Genomic DNA, 20,945 nt, shown 5'->3' with positions numbered 1-20,945 from the left:
CGAGACCATCGCACTCCAGTCAGGTGCTAGGAAGAAGCCCAGGCGCAGAGACCAGCACACCAACCGTCAAGCGGCTGCAGTCCAGCAGGTGCCTGGCACCTGTGCCCCCCCTGACGCCAGCAGCCCTGCATTGCCACAGCCCAACCCAGCCCCACCTGCCAAGTCGGCTGCTCTTCCCTCGGCTGAGACAATCGAGGCGGTGCACCACTTATGGCAGCGTAGTTGTGAAGGCCTCGACCCACAGCAGTGCCAACAGTTGAAATGCCTCCTTGATGGCTTCGAGGACATCTTCGCTGCCAGCGACAAAGACTGCAAGCAGACTGGGCTGGTCCAGCATTCCATTGACACCGGCTCGGCCCAGCCTGTCCGTCTCCGGCCCCATCGGTTGGCCCTTGCTAAACGTCAGGCCGCGGAGGAGATGATTCGGGAGATGCTTGCTGCTGGTGTAATCGAGCCCTCCAACAGCCCATGGGCAGCTCCAGTTGTTCTGGTAAGAAAAAAAAACAGTAGGTGGCGGTTCTGTGTGGACTATCGACGTCTCAATGCCATCACCAGAAAAGACTCTTACCCACTTCCGCGGATTGATGATGCCCTCGACTGGATTGCTGGGTCCAGCTGGTTCAGTTCCCTTGACCTGCGCAGTGGCTACTGGCAGGTGGAGCTGGCCCCTGATGCGAGACCAAAGACTGCTTTCACCATTGGGCAAGGGCTGTGGCAGTTCCGTGTCATGCCATTTGGGCTCTGCAACGCACCAGCTACCTTCGAGCGGCTGATGGAGAGGGTGCTGGCAGAAGTACCCCGCAATCGCTGTGTTGTGTATCTCGATGACCTGCTGGTGCATGCCAATGGATTTGACAGGGCCCTGTCCAACCTGCGAGAGGTCTTCACTGCCATCCGCCATGCCGGGCTGCGGCTGAACCCTGCAAAGTGTCGCCTGCTGACGAGGGAGACAGAGTTCCTGGGCCACGTTGTCAGTGCTCGGGGCGTTGCCACCAACCCAGCTAAAGTGGCTGCTGTCCGGGACTGGCCAACCCCCACCAACGTAAGTGAGCTGCGGAGTTTCCTGGGTCTGGCATCGTACTACCGCCGCTTCATCCAGAACTTTGCCACCATCGCCAGCCCGCTCCACCGCCTGACCGACAAGGGCCAACCATACAGCTGGGACAATACCTGCGCAGCAGCCTTCGACAAACTCAAGGCTACTCTTACTGAAGCTCCAGTGTTGGCATACCCTGATGCCCAGCACCCCTTCACCGTGGACACGGATGCCAGTAACGTGGGGGTCGGAGCTGTCCTGTCACAGCAGAAGGGAGGCAGGGAGTGTGCCGTGGCCTACTTCAGTCGTGCTTTGAGTCGGGCAGAGAGGAACTATTGTGTGACCCGACGTGAGCTGCTGGCAGTGGTCCTGGCAGTTCGGCACTTCCGCCCATATCTCCACGGCAGCCGTTTCATCATCCGCACGGACCATGCATCTCTCACCTGGCTGCTAAACTTCAAACAACCGGAGGGACAGGTCGCTCGATGGCTGGAGACCCTGCAGGGTTATGATTTCGAGATCCAACATCGAGCAGGGCGACAACATGGCAACGCCGATGCTCTCTCTCGACGCCCCTGTGTGGCCATGGAGTGCCGCTATTGCCAGCGACAAGAGGAACGAGACCAGGTGACGCCAACAGTGGCAGCTGTCCAAACCGCGAGCAACCAGGAGCCATGGCTCCATTTGACCAAGCTGCAGCTGAAGCAACAGCAAAGAGCGGATGGGACCCTGGCAATGGTGAGTGGCTGGTTGGAGAAGGGGCAGTGCCCAGAGTGGACAGAGGTGTCTGCACAGGGCCCTGAGGTAAAAGCCTATTACTCCCAGTGGGGTAACATTGAAGTCTGCGACGGGTTATTGTACCGGAGGTGGCAAGCTCCTGGCCAAGGGCAGGACCGCCTGCAACTGTTGGTACCCCCGGTGCTCCGGCCCCATGTCCTCCAGCTGGCCCATGGCTCGGTGGGGGCGGGGCACTATGGGAATACCAAGACCCTCCGTCGTCTCAGGGAGCGATTCTACTGGCCTGGCTGTCGACAAGACGTGGAGCTGCATGTGCACTGCTGTGACTCCTGCACTGCCCAGAAAGGACCGACTCAGCGCTCTCAAGCCCCACTGCAGCAGTATTTGGTGGGGGCCCCAATGGAGCGAGTAGGGGTGGACATCTTGGGACCCTTCCCAGTCACTGACTCTGGCAACCGCTACATCCTGGTGGCCATGGACTACTTCACAAAGTGGCCTGAGGCATATGCAGTGCCGGATCAGAGTGCCACCACAACAGCAGAGAAGTTGGTGGCGGAGATGTTCACTCGCTTTGGGGTTCCTGCTGAACTCCACAGTGACCAGGGGCGGAACTTCGAGTCTCGGGTCTTTCGCGAGGTCTGCAGACGGTTGGGGGTGAGTAAGACAAGGACTACACCACTCCATCCTCAAAGTGACGGGCTGGTGGAACGGTTTAACCGTACCCTGGCCACTCAGCTTGCCATTCTCACCAGCCAACATCAGCGGGACTGGGACCACCACCTACCCCTGGTCCTGTGGTCTTACCGTACTGCTGTTCAGGAGTCCAGCCAGTGCACACCTGCTGCTCTCATGTTTGGGAGGGAGATCCGAACTCCGGTGGATCTGGTGTTTGGGGCTCCGCCTGAGCCTGAGATTGCTGGGGGAAAAGAGATGGACTATTTCCGCAGGCTGAAGGATCGCCTGCAGGTGGTCCATGATTACACTCGTCAGGCTCAGGCCAACGCTGGACTGCGACAAAAGAGGGCCTATGACACACGATGCCGGGGACAGGCCTTCACGTCAGGGGACCAAGTGTGGGTATACTGCCCGGTCCGCAAGAAGGGAGTTTCCCCCAAGCTGCACAGTCACTGGCAAGGGCCTGGCGAGGTAGTGAGCCGGCTGTCTGCGGTGGTGTACCGGGTACGCATGCCTGGCACCGGACGTTTGGTGGTGCTGCACCAGGACAGACTCTCGCCATATCGCCCCCTTGCTCCACCTGTTGTTGGAGAGACAAACAGAAGCAACTCCTCATGCCCAGACCAGCATGATCCTCTCCCAGATACACCTCCGGGGAGTCCCAGGCGGCCTGTTCGCCAGCGACAGCGTCCTGGACATTTGCGGGACTTTGTGTTGGGTGATGGGGTTGTCGGGGGCGATTAACCCCTCAGGTGGGGGCTATGTAGCGATGGGAGGACATGCTGGTGTTGTTTAGCTAGCTTGCGCATTTGTTAGTGCAAAGACTTATGGGAGTGGTTATGTTCAGTGTTCATTGACTGTCGTTGTTTAATGTTCATGTGTTATAATGTTGTTTTCTGGTTACTATTTCCATGTCGTGTGTTGGGGAATACCATCGTGGTTGTTTTACATTGTGCCACCATGACTGTGACTGGCATGTAGAGTGAAGGCTTCAGTTAATGTTTGTGTTTACATTGTTTTTGTTGAATGCAAATAAACGGCATCTACCTGGAGTCGTGCGGTGTATGAGGCACGGGATTTGCCATTAATGTGACTTCTCTGTCTCCAGACGCCTTCTTTCACATGGCTCGCCACAATAATATTGTTAATATTTTAATATAGTACAAAACATGCTTACCATACTCGGTCTTGTAGAGCCATCCGCTATATTTAGGGTCAGCTAACCACTTTGGATTAAATCTGCTAGTTCGATGTTTACCATCGCGGCTCGCAGAAGGCTGCTCTGATGACGTGCTAACATCTATGCTAACTCGCACTGGCTCTGCCTCATCATCGAGCCGTGGCTCAGCCGGGGATGCCCTCCCCTTGGCCTGGGGGTGAACGAGCGGGCTCATCATCTCCGCCAGTGCTCCTCCAACTTCAGAAAAAGAATGTGTCCAACTTTTTTGACCCTTTCTCCATGACATGTTGCGTAAAAATTGTTAGCGTGTAGACAGGTAGAGACAGGCAGTGGTTTTGGGGTTCAGGTGATGGAAAATACACCTGACCTCTCACCCCCTACGTGTTCACGTATCGACCATAGGATGTTGCCATTGCGCTTTCAATCGTATCACCAGATGTGTTTAAAAGCTCTATATACCATCTTTGGTATCACTGTTTCTGGTGCATAAAAAACCTATAAGAAGGGGCAAGAAAGCCTATAAAGCACTGGGGGAAACCCTGAGTTCTGTGTTCTGTTCTGTTCTGCCCTGTTCTGGTCTGTCCTGGTCTGGTCTGTCCTGTTCTGTGCTGTCATGTTCTGTATTCTGTTCCATATTCTGTTTTGTCCTGGTCTGGTTTGGCCTCTTCTGTCATCTGTTCTATGCTCTGACCTGTCTTGTCCTGTTCTGTTCTGTCCTGGTCTTGTCTGTCCACAACTGCCATCTGTTCTTTGTCCTGTCCTGTCCTCTTCTGTATTCTGTTCTGTCCTGTCCTGTCGTGCTCTGTCCTGGTCAGTATTCTGTTCTGTCCTGTTCTTTTCTCTCATTGTGTGTCCATGTCTTCCAGGGATGATGGTGAGTCTGGAGTGTCTCAGAGAAACTCCTCTCATCAGCATCAAACAGCAGCTCTTCACTGAGGCCAAGAAGCACCCGCTGTACCACCTGCTGCAGGTGCATCACTCTTTGACCTTTGACCCTGCCGCTTGCATCTGTTATTACCAGGAGTAACAGCGGTAATAATTGGTCTCTGATTGGTCAGGAGGAGTCGTGTTACATCTTTGTGGGCGTGACCCAGGAGGCGGAGAGGGAGGAGTTTTATGATGAAACGAGGCGGCTGTGTGACCTCCGACTTTTTCACCCGATCCTGAAGGTCATCGAGCCACTCGGCAACCGGGAGGAGAAGATCCTGAACCGAGAGATAGGTAACACACACGTCCACACAATATCTCATCATCCAGCATCAGCCAGACACTGTCTAATAAAAGATCACGTCATTAATGGCACTCACCAAACTCGTCCAAGCAATTATAGTGATGAAGAGGAGTAACTGGTCCCAATACAAGACCAAAGCTGGTTAAACTGGTTCCAAAGCAGGGTCAGACCATCTCCCCCATCCTCCTTCTCCCTCACGCTCAGACTTAAAGCTCACGTCTGTGCAGGGTTTGCCATCGGAATGCCGGTCTGTGAGTTTGAGATGATGAAGGACCCGGAGGTTCAGGACTTCCGCCGCTCCATACTGAGCGTTTGCAGAGAGGCCATGGAGGAGAGGGAGGCAGGAGGGGCCCACAGTCAGGCGCTCTACGTTTACCCCCCTAATGTGGAATCCAGCCCCCAACTCCCACAACACATCTACAGCAAGCTGGACAAAGGTATTTAGCCTGTTTGATCAGTAGGCGGCCTCCAGGTGTGCCGTTCTGAAGGAAACTGTGAATTCTGGGAAACTGGGAGGGAAGAAAACATTTTTATTACTAGCATTAGCATATCTTTTGCATAATCAACCAAAGTAAGACGATGCTCTACCTGTCTCTCTGTTTGTACATCTCTCTGTCTGGACCTGTCCCTCCATCTGTACCTGTCTCAATACCTGTCTCGCTGTCTATATCTGTGGTATACCTGTCTCTGTGCCTGTCTGTCTCTCTGTAACTCTCTCTGTAACTTTCTCTCCATACCTGTCTCTATACCTGTCTCCCTGTCTCCTTCACCTGTCTGTCTCTCTGTACTTGCAGGGAGGTTGATCGTGACCATCTGGGTAATTGTGTCTCCATCGAACTCTAAGCAGAAATACACCCTGAAGGTAAAGCTGTGTTGGTTCATATCACATTCATGCTGTTAGGTGAATGATGTGTTGGAGCTGAAACTTTTTGCACATTCACCCTTTAAGGTTCTCAGAATTTTGTGGACCTGCAGTGTCAGCAGTTCTCGTACTGACTGGGAATTGCTGTACTAGGAATTTGTGCTTTCAAATTGCACAGAGTAACTACAAACCACACACAGTAAGCACTAAGTACTCAGACAACTGCTAACTACACACAGTTGTCTTTGATGTATGAAAATCACTGAAGAGATCAAACAAAATAAGAAATCTACCTGTCAATCTGAGAGGGAAATTGAAGATCTATGTCAGTCACCAAGATTTGGAGAAATGTTCCCCTGACTGTAGCAAAAACAAACATCAAGGTATGATCTGTTCTTTGTGTTTGTGTACAGGTGAGTCATGAGAGTTTACCTGAGCAGCTTATAGCAGAGTCCATCAGGAAGAAAAGCCGATCCATGCACCTCTCACCTCAACAGCTCCACCTCTGTGTCCAGGAGTACCAGGGACAGTACATCCTGAAGGTACACCTGTATGTCTGTATGTCTGTCTGTCTGTGTCACCTGTCTGTCTGCGTCCAGAAGTACCAGGGACAGCACATCCTGAAGGTACACCTGTCTGCCTGTGTACCAGGATTAGTACATCCTGAAGGTATACTTGTCTGTCTGTCTCACCTGTATATCTGTCTCACCTCTGTGTCTGTCTCACCAATCTGTCTGTGTCTAGGAGTACCAGGGACAGTACGTCTTGAAGGTACACCTGTGTTTCTGACTCACCTCTGTCTGTCTTGCCTGTCTGTCTGTCATCTGTCTGTCTGTCTGTGTCCAGGAGTACCGGGGACAGTACATCCTGAAGGTACACCTGTCTGTAGGTCTCACCTGTCTGTCTTACTCACTGATCTGTCTTTGTCCTGGAGTACCAATGAAAGTGCATCTTGAAGGTACATCTGTGTGTAAGACTCACCTGTCTGTCTGTCTGTCTGTCTGTCTGTCTACCTGTCTGCCTGTGTCTCGGAGTACCAGGAACAGTACATCTGTGGGTACACCAGCTTGACTCGGTTATCTGTTTGTCTACCTGTCAGGTGTGTGGCTGTGATGAGTACCTGTTGGAAAAGTATCCTCTCAGTCAGTACAAGGTAACAACTTCACTCTGAAAACACAAGCCTTCAGCGACAGGCTCTTTAGTACACCCTGTCACATTGTCTCTACCTGTCTAACCTCCATCTATCCCTCTGCAGTATATCCGCTCCTGTATCATAGTGGGTCGTCTTCCTCACTTGATGCTGGTCTCCAAAGACAGTCTCTACTCTCAGCTACCTGCCTCGGGCTTTGTCACGCCTTCATACAGGTACGTGTAGGCTTACGCATGAGAATTTAGTTAGGACCCAAAGATGCAGACCAGAGACAGAGATATAAAAAATAGCACAATTTATTTTTAACACAATGGGTGAAACAGAAAACGCACTCTAAAGGAGTGGGGAGAAACAAAGGAAGCTCCAACGAAGCAGGTTTGAGGCAAGGCATACACTGACGAGGCAGGAGACACTGAAAGCACACTTTAAGTGGCAGTCCAAAAACAGTTAACATTAGCAACTCACAGGGAGAGGAGATAGTGTAGCCTAGTACTCACAATGCACGAACAAAGACACCGCCAGGGATTCAGGACAGTCTGGCACAGGTCGGAGAGAGTGCTCCCATTTTATCCTGTGCCTTAAGCAGGATCATGCGTGTCAGGTGTGCACCTGAGGAGGCGGAGCTGGCTGGGTGTAGGTGAACACCCAGTTAGACCAGTGTTTCTTAATTCCGGTCCTCGGGGACCCCCGCCCTGCATGTTTTAGATGTTTCCTGCTTCAACACACCTGATTCAAATGAGTGGCTCGTTATCAAACCGCTGTAGACCTTGATGACAAGATGATCATTTGAATCAGGTGTGGTGGAGGAGGGAAACCTCTAAAACATGCAGGGCTGGGGTCCCCGAGGACCGGAATTAAGAAACACTGAGCTAGACAGACAGAGGAGAACAGACAGGCAGCAATAACACTGGGGAACAGGAAAAAGACACATTAGGGATAGAACAGATCTGTAGGATCGTAACAGTACAACAGCCAATTAGTATCACTAACACGTATCACAGCCAATCTCGAGCATGTACAGGTGTACTGTAGCCAGGTAGAGGATGATTTTTGCTTGTGTTTCAGTCGTCGAACTCCTCAGCCGTCTCCCTGTCCAGGAGGAGGTGATGGTTCTCCTCCTCGCTCCCTGTGGGCCTTCAACACTCTGCTGAGGGTCCGACTGCTCTGCGCCACCTATGTCAATGTCAACATCAGAGACATCGACAAGGTTTGTCTGTCTGTGTTCTGGAGGTCCGTCAATCTCTGGCTCTTCTGTCCACTTGTCAAAGTGTCGTTAAGAAAGACCTCGTCATGTGGACAGAAGGCCTGATGGACAGGCCAGTGCCTTGCATGGTATTGATGTGTGAATGTGAGCTTGAACACGTGAATGAGAGGCAGTACTGTCCAGTCAACCATCGACAGATTTGTAGTTGTTCTGAAGCTATTGTGGTATTTTTATGTTCCCTTGTTTTGCGTCTCTTTGTGATCTCATAAGGAAAATTTCACATTTTAAAATCACTGCAGTAGTCTGAAGGTGAGGTTAAGGTTTTTTAACAATACAGGCGTACAGGTGTTGAAGTGTAATCACCTGAGCTGCTGTCAGTGTTTTCAGGTGTGTGGATTCTAGAGTTCAACCTGGCTTACACACCTGATACCTGCCTGTAATGGTGTATTAACATGAGTGTGTAAGGGTTCAAACGTGTGTGTGTGTGTGTGTGTGTGTGTGTGTGTGTGTGAGTGTGTGTATATGTGTGTGTGTGTGCGTGTGTGTGTGTATGTGTACATGCATGCATGTAGATCTATGTGAGGACAGGTATTTATCACGGTGGAGAACCACTTTGTGACAACGTCAATACACAGAGAGTCCCCTGCTCCAACCCAAGGTAACATGCACACAGTCAATATACACACTGATCACACACTGAACACACACACACACTGAACACACACTGAACACACACACACACTGAAGCATCCAGGGTTAGGGGTTAGGGGTGACAGGTAACCACTGTTGGAAACTAAACTTTGTCTCCTTCTCTGTCTCCTTCATTTTCTTGTCTCTCTGACTACCTTCATGTCTTTTTTACCACCTGTCTCTCTTTCTCTACCGGTTTATGTCTCAATATCTGTCTTGCTGCTTTTCTGTCTTATTGGTCTACCTGTCTCTGTCTCCATACCTGTCTGTGTGTCCGTCTGTGTCCAGGTGGAATGAGTGGCTGACCTATGACATCTACCTGGCTGACCTCCCTCGCTCAGCCAGACTCTGCCTGTCTATCTGCTCCGTGAAGGGAAGGAAAGGAGCCAAGGAGGTAGGAAAGAAAGGAGACCAGGATACAGACACACAGAAAGGAATCAATGAAAGAATGTCGAAGTCAAACTCTCTGTCTGTCTGTCTGTCTGTCTCTCCACCCGTTTGTCAGGAGCACTGTCCTCTGGCCTGGGGCAATGTTAATTTTTTTGACTATACAGACATTCTGGTTTCTGGTAAAGTGGCTCTCAGTCTTTGGCCGGTCCCTCATGGCCTTGAAGACCTCTTGAATCCCATCGGAGTTGCTGGTTCTAATCCCAACAAGGTACACAACACCTACTATATCTACCTGTCTGTCTGTCACCCTGTCTGTCACAATGAAGACAACATATTTATCAGATGATCAAATGACTGATTGATGGTCTCATTGTCTGCAGGAGACTCCCTGTGTGGAGCTGGAGTTCTCCTGGTTTAATCAGACTGTTGTGTTTCCTGATGAGCAGCAGATAGAAGAACACGCTAATTGGACCATCAGCAGAGAGCTGGGCTACAACTACTGCCACGGACTGGTAATATACTGCACATACATACACCGAGTATATAGAACTACTGCCACGGACTGGTAATATACTGCACATACATACACCGAGTATATAGAACTACTGCCACGGACTGGTAATATACTGCACATACATACACCGAGTATATAGAACTACTGCCACGGACTGGTAATATACTGCACATACATACACCGAGTATATAGAACTACTGCCACGGACTGGTAATATACTGCACATACATACACCGAGTATATAGAACTACTGCCACGGACTGGTGTACTTCTTCCTCACCCGCCTCTGTTCCTCCTTGTCTCTCTTTCCTCCCTTCTCCCCCGTCTCTCTCTACCTTTCTGTCTCTCTCTACATGTCTCTCTGTCTCAGAGCACCCGTCTGGCCTGTGACAGCAGTGTTTCTCCAGCTGATGCAGAGCAGCTTCGTTCTCTGTGCTCCAGAGATCCTCTCTATGAGCTTTCAGAGCAGGAGAAAGACTTCCTGTGGAGACACAGGTGAGGGGTGGGGCTTAATGTGGACACACAGGTGAGGGGGGTGGCTTAATGTGGACAGTTTATACAAAGAGATGGACTTTTAGAGCAACAACTGATTAACTGACCCGTCTCTGTTTAAGTGTCTATGCTGGTCTTTAGCTTTTTGTCTACCTGTCTTTATCTGTCTTTAACCTGTCTCTGTCTTTTATTTTATTGTCTCTTTGTCTCAACCTGTCTCTTTGTCTGTATCATCTCTTTGTCTCTGCCTGTCTCTTTGTCTACCTGTCTCTCTCTCTGCAGACATTACTGTGTAAACATTCCAGAGTCTCTTCCTAAGCTGCTTTTGTCTGTTAAATGGAACTCCAGAGACGAAGTGTGCCAGGTACAAAACACATTGTCACAGTCAAGATGGTTTCTTTATGTGTTTCAGTTTATCAGCCATCTGTCCATCTCCTCTTCCTCCTCCTCATCCCCCTCTTCCTCAGATGTACTGTTTGTTGAAGGAGTGGCCTCTCATGGAGCCTGAATCGGCTCTGGAATTGTTGGACTGTAACTTTCCTGATCCAATGGTCCGAGAGTTCGCTCTGCGCTGCCTGGTGCAAGGTCTGACGGATGACAAGCTGTCACAGTACCTGCTGCAACTTGTACAGGTGCGTTTACACCCTCACCTCCTTGTTAATCACCTGGAACTGGGACATTTCACCTGATAATACAGGCATGTTTTACAACAAGCCAAGTTTGAACATAAAAGAAGTGAAAAGCAGAAAAACAGAAAGAAAAATCTTATTAAACTTTGAGAAAACGCCTAAAATGCCTTATATAACTATGTAAAGGTTGAGATAAATGCATCAAGAAGCTTTAAATTATCAGTTCAGAAACTGTAATAAAACTGTAATCTGGCGAAATATTACTCACTAATTCCACCTGTTGTGTTAGTTTGTGTTATGTTTAAAATTAATATAAATGGAGCTTCTGGCGTAACTCTTTAATAATCTGAAGAACACATTAACATACACAAGATCTATAATGATCTTAAATGTTTGCACTTCATAATTCTGTTCTTATATAACGAGTTTCATTTTTCTTTGCCCACTGTTTTATTTGATTTGTCTTTACAGATGATGCCAATGAAGCAAATTGAAATTGAGAATCTCAATTGTGTATTTTCAGGTGTTAAAGTATGAGATGTACCTGGACAATCCACTGGCTCGTTTCCTGATCAAGAAAGCTCTGACCAATCAGAGGATAGGACACTTCTTCTTCTGGCATCTCAAGTGAGAAACATGACATATAGAATAGAGGAACAGTTCACCAAGAGCTGCAGAGTTTATCTTTTTGTAATCTCTGTTAGCTTCTCACTGGATCACCAAGAAATAAAGATTTACCAGTCCTCGATAATCTCGTTAATTTTGTGTTCAAACTAACAGAAACACTGTTCTCAGGTCAGAGATGCACAATAAGACGGTGTCCCGTCGGTTCGGTCTGCTTCTGGAGGCTTTCTGCAGAGCCTGTGGCATGTATCTGAAACACCTGAACAGACAGGTGAGCTCTGAAACGCCTGAACAGACTGACTGGGTTTGTGCATTAATGTGAAGCTGCTGCCATCTAGTGGCCCTTTGTCATTCAATTTAATTCAATTTTACTTATATAATGCCAAATCACAACAGAAGGTGTCTCAGGACACTCTCCATATAGAGCTGGAACAGACTAAACTCTTTATCTACAGAGACCCAACAACTGGCAGGACCAAGGCAGGAGATATAACTATAATGCACAATCCAGGTTCAGCCACTATCAATGGGAACCTGCGAGATGACAAAGCACAAAGACTCGAAGAAACTAAGGTAGTAACATGCCTTTGTAGGACATGAAAGCATGTCTGGGAGACACCTTGCTCATGCAGTATAACTACCTTGTGTCTTGTTGCTGTACTCAGTCTTGCCGTGGTGTATGACCTGTGGCATGAAGCTGTCTTCCACAATGTCACCTTGCACTACGTTTACATGTACCCGGCTATTTTCATGAACAGACATTTCACCCTCTCCGTTTTCAAAAATAACTGCGTGCACACGTGTGCGTTTTCAGAAAACTTTTCGTTTACACTAACCCGTGTGTGTATGCCGTCGACGCTGCCGGTGACGCGGACTGGCTCTTCGTGTTGGAGTGGGGGGGCTGCAAAATTGCTGACCTCCGAGCACTCATTCGTCTCTGCTCCTCGATGTAATAGAACAGCTGTAGTTTCAAATGCAAACATACGAAAAGGGTTTGCACCAACATAAATGCAACTGCTGCTCTGAATGCATCCATGATCACCACAGCCAAATGAAATGGAAACATAGGTCGCACTTTTGGCGCAGGTGCAAGTTCTGGCATATAATGTCAGCTACCTAAAACTCTGTTTTTCTCCGTTTTTCTCCGTTTACATGCAAACGTGCAACCAGAGTTTTCCAAAATCTCCACTCTGGCCGGAGTTTTTAGAATGCATCGTTTTCAGAGGCGAATTCTCCGTTTGTATGTAAACGAAGGGCACAAACGAAGGGAAATGTCTCCGTTTTTCAAAATATTCCTGTATGTGTAAACGGGGCTTTGGTATCAGAGTTTGGCTGTTCCTCACCCAGTTTTAAGCCTCCTACATATGACTTAATGACTGTGTTTCAACCTACATGTGAAATTGATGATCATTAGCACCCGTTTGGTATGATTAGTTGATCATACACCTGTGTGCATATAAGAACTGATGCTGGTTTGAAGGCAGCTTTGATTTGACTTAGATTTTTCTTTTGTTTGCTCACTTTGCATTTTGTAGATAAAAATAATCAATTATTTATATTTTTGAAAGCATTCTTAGTTCGCAGCATTTTTTCACACCTACCTAAAACTTTTACACAGTACTGTGTGTCATCAGACAGTGAGTTTCTAAGGAATTTAGGGACAAGTACTATAACTTCAGTTAAGTCATACTTTAACCAGTAATACAACTCTGTGTGTGTGTGTGTGTGTGTGTGTGTGTGTGTGTGTGTGTGTGTGTGTGTGTGTAGGTGGAGGCCATGGATAAACTGGTGAATCTGACTGACACACTGAAACAAGAGAAGAAGGATGAAACTCAGAAAGTATGAAACCTCAAACATTTTTTTAAAGTTGTGTCTTGTGTCTGTTAATTTAAAGTTCCAGTGTGTAAGATTTTGGGTGATCTGTTGGCAGAATGTGATGGAAATGGAATATGATATTCAAGTATGTTTTCATTGTTTTATGTCATCCTGCACCACGTGAGTGCCCTGTTGCAGTAGCTTTCGTTCACCCCTGAGCTTTCTCATCTACCCTCTTTAATGTAATATGTTCTTTAAATACTTTAGTCTTGCAGTTACTCTTTTTAACTTGTAACTGTGGTTTCTTAATTCATTGAGCTTTCCCTGGTCTTTCTCGGAGTATTTCCATTACAACTGCATGCAGGGATCCCGAGCGGAGCCATGGACCCATTGTTTACAGCAGGGATCAACTGATAGCACTCTGGAACACTATGGCCACCAGGGGAGAGACCAGATGCCCTGGGGGCTGAGGAGGAAGAAGTGGAGATGCTGCACCACATTAGGATCAGATGTTACAAACCAGTCCTCCTCTTGATGGTGTACCATTATGTTGTTTAGGGACAATCTAGATGCAAACACGTTATTGGATAGTTTCCAGGTGATGCAGGCAGACAGAACAAAGGAGAGCGGTAAGAAGAAGGGAGGAGGGCTGGTAGTTTTTGTTAATGAGATATGGAGTAACTCTTGGCACATCATGATTAAAGAGCAGCTCTGCAGTAAGAACATTGAGCTGTTAACAGTGAGGCCATACGACCTACCTGTTATGGCTGGAGAAAAAGGAATTCCAGGACCCAGGAGCAGAGGCGTACCAGAACCAAGGTTTATTCTTTTTCAAAAGCACAAACAAAAAACCACCTGAACCAGGGATAGACGCTAATCAGCGAGCGAAACTGAAAATCACTGTTAGACGGGAAAAAAGGGAAAAAGTCAAAAGAGCAAAAGTACCAAAACAACGTAACTGAAAACTCACCAGACAACCAGGAGACTGTCTACTAACTATAAACTAAAGGTGACTATGACAAAACTCACAGTGACGAGAACTGATAATCAGAAATAGCACACAGGAGAGGCGAGACGAGAGACGAGCGATCTATCTGGAGAGCTCCATACGACATGAAACCAGGAGAATAGTCCGGCACAGGAGTGGCGCATGAGGTGGCTTAAGTAGCTGAGTTAATGGCTGATGAGGTGCAGGCGTGGATCATGAGTCTGCTCCGAGTAGATCGGTCCACCTCTCTCCCGCTCCCTCCTGCTGAGTGAGAGTGGGAAAAAACAAAGCGCAGTATCAGACATGGGAGAAAAGAAAGGAGAACACTGACCCGAGACCACAGCCGTCACGCTACCGAGGGAATTCTTGCACGTTATCGTGACAGTGATGTATATTCTCCCTCTGCAAATGCTAAGGCGATGTGTGATGTCATCCACTCAGTTACAATCTGCAGACACAACACCTGCATATCCTCTGTCTTATTTCTGGTGACTTTAATCATGCCTCCCTGTCTTCCACTCTGCCCACATTCACTCAATATGTTACATGCTGGCATTGGGGTGGATGATGCTGTCATGTCAACCTACATGGATCCCTGTCTCAGCTGGAAAAGGCTGGAGCACTGTGAGAATCATGTTCTTTGATTTCTCCTGTGCCTTCAGCACCACATAGTCCACACTTCTGAGGGACAAGTGGACTGCACAGTGGTTGAAAACCATATTGGAGGATGGATCATGGACTGCCTGACCAACCGACCTCAGTATGTGATGATACAGGACAGTGAGCCTGACACTTCCGTCTGGAGTGTGGGGGCCCTGCAGGGAACAGTGTTGACTCCCTTCCTCTTCACCCTCTACAGTGTAGACGTCATACACAATTCAGCTAACACTCACCTTCAAAAGTTCTCTGACAACTCTGTTGTCTGCCTCATCACAGCTGGGATCAAGAGGGAGTACAGAGGACTGACCCAGGGATTGGTGCCAACAGAACAACCTCCAGATCAATGCAGGGGAGTGTAGGTTTCACTCCTCAGGACCTTTTTGACTCTGTAGCAGCACCAGCCATCTTTGGAGTGGTCTGCTGGGGCAGCAGCATCTCGACTGCTGACAGGAAGATACTTAACAGACTGTATCATGCGACCAGCTCTTTCCTGGGATGCCTCCTCCACCCACGGGAGGTGTTGTGAGGAAGGAGGACGATGGCTAAGTTATCATCCCTGATGGAGAACATGTCTGACCTCATGATGAACACCCCGACATTACTAGGCAGCTCCTTCAGTGACAGGCTGCTTCACTTGTGGTGTGTGAAGGAGAGGTACAGCAGCTCAGTGTACTTCTTTTGCTGATACTTCTTACTATTGTACTATCCCCTTTGCTGCTCTGACAAATTTCCGCTGTGGCATTAATAGGTCTAACAGGTCTTTTTCCATGGAATCCACCATGTTGCACCATCATGTTACAGCAGTAGCCCTGAATGGACAAATGTAACACGGGCTCTAGAGAGAGCCTGTTGTAATTTTAGCATGTTTCATGGCCACCACAGGTTCTACACACCGAAAAGGACAGGTGAGGAGAGGGGTATTCAGATGGTTGCAATCTGCAACCTCACCACTAGATGCCATTAAATCCTACACACTGGCCCTTAAAATGTTAGACGTTTGTAAAGGTGTGACTGCACTGTGGTTCATTGTGATGTGTTTCTGTGTTTTAAATGGTTCATAATGACGTGTTGCTCTGCTGGTTGTCAGACTCAGATGAAATTCCTGGTTGAACACATGTCTCGTCCAGATTACATGGAAGCTCTGCAGGGATTCATCTCTCCTCTGAACCCTGTTCACCAGCTGGGACACCTCAGGTGACTAACTGACAAACTAGCTAGCTAGCTAACTAGTGAGCTAACCTACTAACTAACTGACTAACGAGCTACCAGGCTAACTAACTAACAAACTGAACCATGTTCACCGGCTAACTCAAACCCCGTGTGTGCCTTGAGACTGGAGGAATGCAGGATTAAGGGAAGCAAAGTAAAATTAGCTGAAATAAAGATAAGTGGAGCTCAGTGTGTGTGTGTGTGTGTGTGTGTGTGTGTGTGTGTGTGTGTTTGTGTTTTCAGGCTGGAGGAGTGCAGGATCATGTCCTCGGCGAAGCGCCCCCTGTGGTTGAACTGGGAGAACCCGGACATCATGTCTGAGCTGCTATTCTCCAACAACGAGATCATCTTCAAGAACGGGGACGGTAGCTAGCTCAGCGCTAACCACAACACTGGCTCCGGTGGAGAATGCACCGATGCTAAGAGGAGAAGTTTGCACAGGGATTGTGATAATGTAGTGTGTAACCTGTGTGTGTTGCAGACCTGCGTCAGGACATGCTGACTCTGCAGATCATTAAGATCATGGAGAACATCTGGCAGAACCAGGGCCTGGACCTGCGGTGAGGACCTGTGACATCATCAGTAACTGCTGCTGTGACTTCATCACACCTGGCTAACTGTGTGTGTGTGTGTGTATGTGTATGTATGTGTGTGTGTGTGTGTGTGTGTATGTGTATGTATGTATGTGTGTGTGTGTGTGTGTGTGTATCAGCATGCTGCCATATGGCTGCCTGTCCATCGGGGACTGTGTGGGTCTGATTGAGGTGGTGAAGAACAGTTTCACCATCATGCAGATTCAGTGTAAAGGAGGTCTGAAGGGGGCGCTGCAGTTCAACTCCAACACACTGCACCACTGGATCAAAGACAAGAACAGAGGAGAGGCGTCAGTACCTGTCTGTCTGTCTGAATACCTGTCTGTTTGTCTGCTTGTCAGTGGGGTTAAATCACTAATAACACTAATAACATTTGTCAGTCAATGTTACTGTAAAGCCACACGGATTAATTTTATCACAATATTAAATAGTTATAAATCGAGGCATTAGTAGTTGTAACAATTTATTTATTTATTTATTTTACAATTACAATAGATATTCATAAAATTTGGATGCCTGAGATTTGGGCAAATTTACCACAACATGCATATTAGGTGAGCAAATCTGAATTTAGAAAATGCTTCATACTAATTAATGTGGTGCACATGTACTGAATATTTATATCCACCGAAACTGCTCAACCGCTGATCAACTACGGACTCCATCTCTCTCTCGGTTCAACTGATTGTCTGTCTCATTTCCTGTCTGTCTCTCAGGTATGACAGAGCCATCGACCTGTTCACCAGGTCCTGTGCAGGTTACTGCGTAGCAACATTTATCCTAGGAATCGGAGACCGACACAACTCCAACATCATGGTGAAGGAGAATGGACAGGTGAGCCGGTCCTCCACAGGTCCTCAAACTGTTTCGTCCAAACTCTGGCTTAACTCTTAACTCTCCTCCTCCTCTTCCTCCAGCTGTTTCACATCGACTTTGGTCACTTCCTGGATCACAAGAAGAAGAAGTTTGGCTACAAGAGGGAGCGAGTTCCCTTCGTTCTGACTCAGGACTTCCTCATCGTTATTAGTAAAGGAGTCCAGGAGTCAACCAAGACCAAGGAGTTTGACAGGTCTCACCAGCACCTCACCTGCTTAATGGTGGTCTTCCTGTCTCACTTTCTGCCTGTCTCACTGTCTGTTTACACATCTGTGTGAAAGGTTCCAGGAGATGTGTTACAAAGCCTACCTTGCCATCCGTCAGCACGCCAGCCTCTTCATCAACCTGTTCTCACTCCTGCTGGGTTGCGGCATGCCTGAACTTCAGAGCTTCGATGACATCGCCTACCTGAGGAAAACCCTGGCTCTGGGTAAGACAGACAGGTAGAGAGGGAGACAGACAGGTAGAGAGAGTGAGGCTGAAAGACAGGGGATGGCCTTTTTCTTTTTTTTGATGTTTTTTGTTTTTATTTGGAAAAGCAAATCTTTACATTTTCATTTACAACTTTCAATCCTTCCCTGGACCCCTAAATTATCTTTTCCTTTGGTTGACCGCCCCATTCCCCTTGATAATTGGATGGGGGTAATTCCAGAAAGTCCAAGTGTCTTTTCCATGCTGCTCTTCCAAGAAGGGATGGCCTTTTTATCACATAAACAAAACTTCATCCAAATAAACAGCAACTAAACCTAAAACATTACAAAAACTGAGGAAAAATAATTAAAATGGAATTAGGATTTAATATCAAACTCTCTGAATCATGAAAAGCTTTTCTTCAAGGCAAAAGGCAAGAAGAACTGAATAAAAGTGTATAAGAAAGGTGTTCAAAAATATTTGTTGACTAAAAAAAGAGTGAGAGATACTAAAACAGAATTTAACTAAAAGTTGAACCTGTCTGTCTCTCAGAGAAGAGCCAGCAGGAGGCGCTGGAGTATTTCACCAAACAGATGAACGATGCTCATCACGGAGGCTGGAGCACCAAGATGGACTGGATCTTCCACACCATCAGACACATGCCCAACGAACACTGATATATACACATTACATATAACACATACAGTAACTCCAGCAAGTCCAGTACGTATATATCTATATATACAAGATATATATCTATATATACAGTATATATATTTATATATACAGTATATATATATACAATCACTGATATATACACTTGTTTATTTATTTTGTATTTATTTCTCTCTCTCTCACACAAACACACACACACACAGTGTGTGTGTCTACTGCACTATTCTGTGAGGATGACGATGATGATGATGATGATGATGATGATGATGATGATGATGACGATGACGATGACGATGATGATGAAGGTGTGTGATTGTTAGGCTTGGGTGGGGAACCTTTTCTGTTTTCAACTGTTCTAACATCGTTCGAGGGCCAAACTAAATCAAGGAACACATCGATCACACTAACGTCTGCGATGGCTGGAGCTGGTTCTCTCTGGTATCAGATGGTGGTGATGATGAAGGTGACGATGATGATGCTTGTAGCTGGTTTTTCAGGTTTAGGTCAGTCCGCCTCCGTCAGAGAATTTATCCACGCTCATTTGTCCTTCGGCTCTTTGCAGCTGTGATGATCTTGAGTTTGACCTTTTTCATCACTGTGAGCTCGTCCTCACAAACTGAGACTCACCGCTTTGTCTTTTACTTCAGCGAAGCTGTTTCTCTTAGACACTCTGCATCTAATTTCCTTTTGCTGGCGGTCGCCATGATGCATGTTATGAATAGTGTGAATACTTTGTACGTGATGCGTTCACTGACCGTGAACCAGACAGTCGTGATTTAAAAAGAATTTGCTGATTTTTTTTATTTTTTTTTTTGGTATTTCTGAGTTAATTTGGGGGATTTTTTAGTTGCCTTGCAGGCCAATGAGGTTCCCTGTTGTAGATTTTAGCATCGCAACAATGTGTTTGTGGGGTGGTTGTCATAGCAACAAGAATCTCAGGTTCACAACTCAGTGGGTTGGTTGAGGATGCCAAAGGCATGCTGGGAAAAGATGACATCAGTGACGACGACGATGATGATGATTGTGATGGTGATATCACAAATGTCTTCCAGTCGGTGCTACAGTTAGCCTGTTAGCTCTGCTAGCTGCTCTAAACACGGACTTTAATGCTGTAACAGATTTGAATCTAACTTTATACACTGATGCTTGTTGGGATAATTTGAATGAAGCTAACTTTATTAAAACCAGCAAAGTGAACACTGTAGTCACTGTGAGAGCAATAAAGCCTCCAATAACTAATGCATAGTTTGATCATGACAATCTGGAATTCTGACCAATAGGAAGGTGGAGTTGACCAGCTGTGGGCGGAGTCATGATGCCGGCATCAGACTAAACTAACATTTATTTTATTTAAGAAATACTTCAACCGTGTTTTGGGAACATTTCAAAAGATTTTATGACTTCTTTCCCATAAAATTGTACCTTTGCTCTTTAAATGTTGTGATTTTTGAAATAACATTGAACTATTTTCTCATAATGTTACATTTTTGTCTCATAAGATTATTGTTGTACTCTCAGAATATTATGATTTGAAGGTGAGATTACAGATATATTCAAGAAATCTTGACTTTTCCCCCATATTCTCAAAATATTTTTTCCTGGAAATCTCCATTGTTTTCTTCAGTCGCCCTCATACTTCATCATGTTAAGTGCTCTCCACTCACTGCTGAAACTTCCTCCACAGACTGCCATCGGTCGATGTTTTTCAGTTGATTACAAATTGAAAGTCGCCGTCCACAGCTGGTGACACACTCAACTCTTAAACCAACGCCTGAAGTTAGAATTCTTTTTTAGTTTTAATTTATTTCATTGAGATAGATTCTCTGAGCTGATCTAAATTAATTTTTAACTGATTTGTCTGGAAATAACATATCAAGTTTCATCAGGGATCAAAGTCTTTCCACAACAATCCGAGCCAATCCGCTCGTTAGCTGAATCAGGTCTTTGTTAGCCTCTAGTTCACTGTACCTAATGAACCATGCTAGGCTAGCTGTTAGAGTGTTAGCCACTGTTTACTGAGCAGGTTCACTCTAATCCATAGTTCTTAGTTAGCTTAGCTGTTGCACTGAAACAATGAATCATGGGTAGATTTAACCTGGCATAGCATCAATGGAAGCTCCACCCCTGGCTGTGTCAGCCAGTGAAACAGGAGGGGTGGGGCTTCACTACATTCAAACAGGTTAAAGGATGATGACACCCAATTTTAATGTGAAGGTTTGTGTTTGTTTCTGCTCAGGTCAGAGGTCAAGCCCCGCCCACACATAATCAGTGTCACCTGTGAGGTGGCCTGACCCTGCTCCATG

General features: G+C 46.9%; 1 protein-coding gene across 2 annotated transcripts in view; it reads left to right on the top strand.

Annotated features, from left to right (window-relative positions):
• LOC143316899 (phosphatidylinositol 4,5-bisphosphate 3-kinase catalytic subunit alpha isoform) overlaps positions 1-18,877 on the top strand; it is a 29,520-nt gene extending 10,643 nt beyond the window's left edge. The window contains exons 3-29 of one of the 2 annotated variants that reach the window (XM_076724694.1): positions 4,496-4,599; positions 4,688-4,850; positions 5,088-5,297; positions 5,655-5,722; positions 6,136-6,264; positions 6,822-6,875; positions 6,978-7,087; positions 7,938-8,079; positions 8,649-8,734; positions 9,055-9,160; positions 9,272-9,424; positions 9,537-9,668; positions 10,041-10,165; positions 10,445-10,526; positions 10,630-10,794; positions 11,315-11,418; positions 11,587-11,686; positions 13,183-13,254; positions 15,966-16,072; positions 16,331-16,452; positions 16,569-16,647; positions 16,800-16,970; positions 17,397-17,514; positions 17,598-17,749; positions 17,838-17,986; positions 18,520-18,690; positions 18,846-18,877. In XM_076724694.1, the coding sequence (XP_076580809.1) occupies positions 4,496-4,599; positions 4,688-4,850; positions 5,088-5,297; positions 5,655-5,722; positions 6,136-6,264; positions 6,822-6,875; positions 6,978-7,087; positions 7,938-8,079; positions 8,649-8,734; positions 9,055-9,160; positions 9,272-9,424; positions 9,537-9,668; positions 10,041-10,165; positions 10,445-10,526; positions 10,630-10,794; positions 11,315-11,418; positions 11,587-11,686; positions 13,183-13,254; positions 15,966-16,072; positions 16,331-16,452; positions 16,569-16,647; positions 16,800-16,970; positions 17,397-17,514; positions 17,598-17,749; positions 17,838-17,986; positions 18,520-18,644 (3,128 nt within the window). In that variant the 3' untranslated portion in view covers positions 18,645-18,690; positions 18,846-18,877. Of the gene's footprint in view, positions 1-4,495; positions 4,600-4,687; positions 4,851-5,087; positions 5,298-5,654; positions 5,723-6,135; positions 6,265-6,821; positions 6,876-6,977; positions 7,088-7,937; positions 8,080-8,648; positions 8,735-9,054; positions 9,161-9,271; positions 9,425-9,536; positions 9,669-10,040; positions 10,166-10,444; positions 10,527-10,629; positions 10,795-11,314; positions 11,419-11,586; positions 11,687-13,182; positions 13,255-15,965; positions 16,073-16,330; positions 16,453-16,568; positions 16,648-16,799; positions 16,971-17,396; positions 17,515-17,597; positions 17,750-17,837; positions 17,987-18,519; positions 18,773-18,845 lie in introns of those variants that run through there. The other variant, XM_076724693.1, reaches the window with a different exon arrangement.
• The last annotated feature ends 2,068 nt before the right edge of the window (positions 18,878-20,945 follow it).

The sequence above is a fragment of the Chaetodon auriga genome, chromosome 24 (genome assembly GCF_051107435.1).
Source record: "Chaetodon auriga isolate fChaAug3 chromosome 24, fChaAug3.hap1, whole genome shotgun sequence".
Lineage (NCBI taxonomy): Eukaryota > Metazoa > Chordata > Actinopteri > Chaetodontiformes > Chaetodontidae > Chaetodon > Chaetodon auriga.
This window is presented reverse-complemented; position numbering and strand designations above follow the sequence as displayed.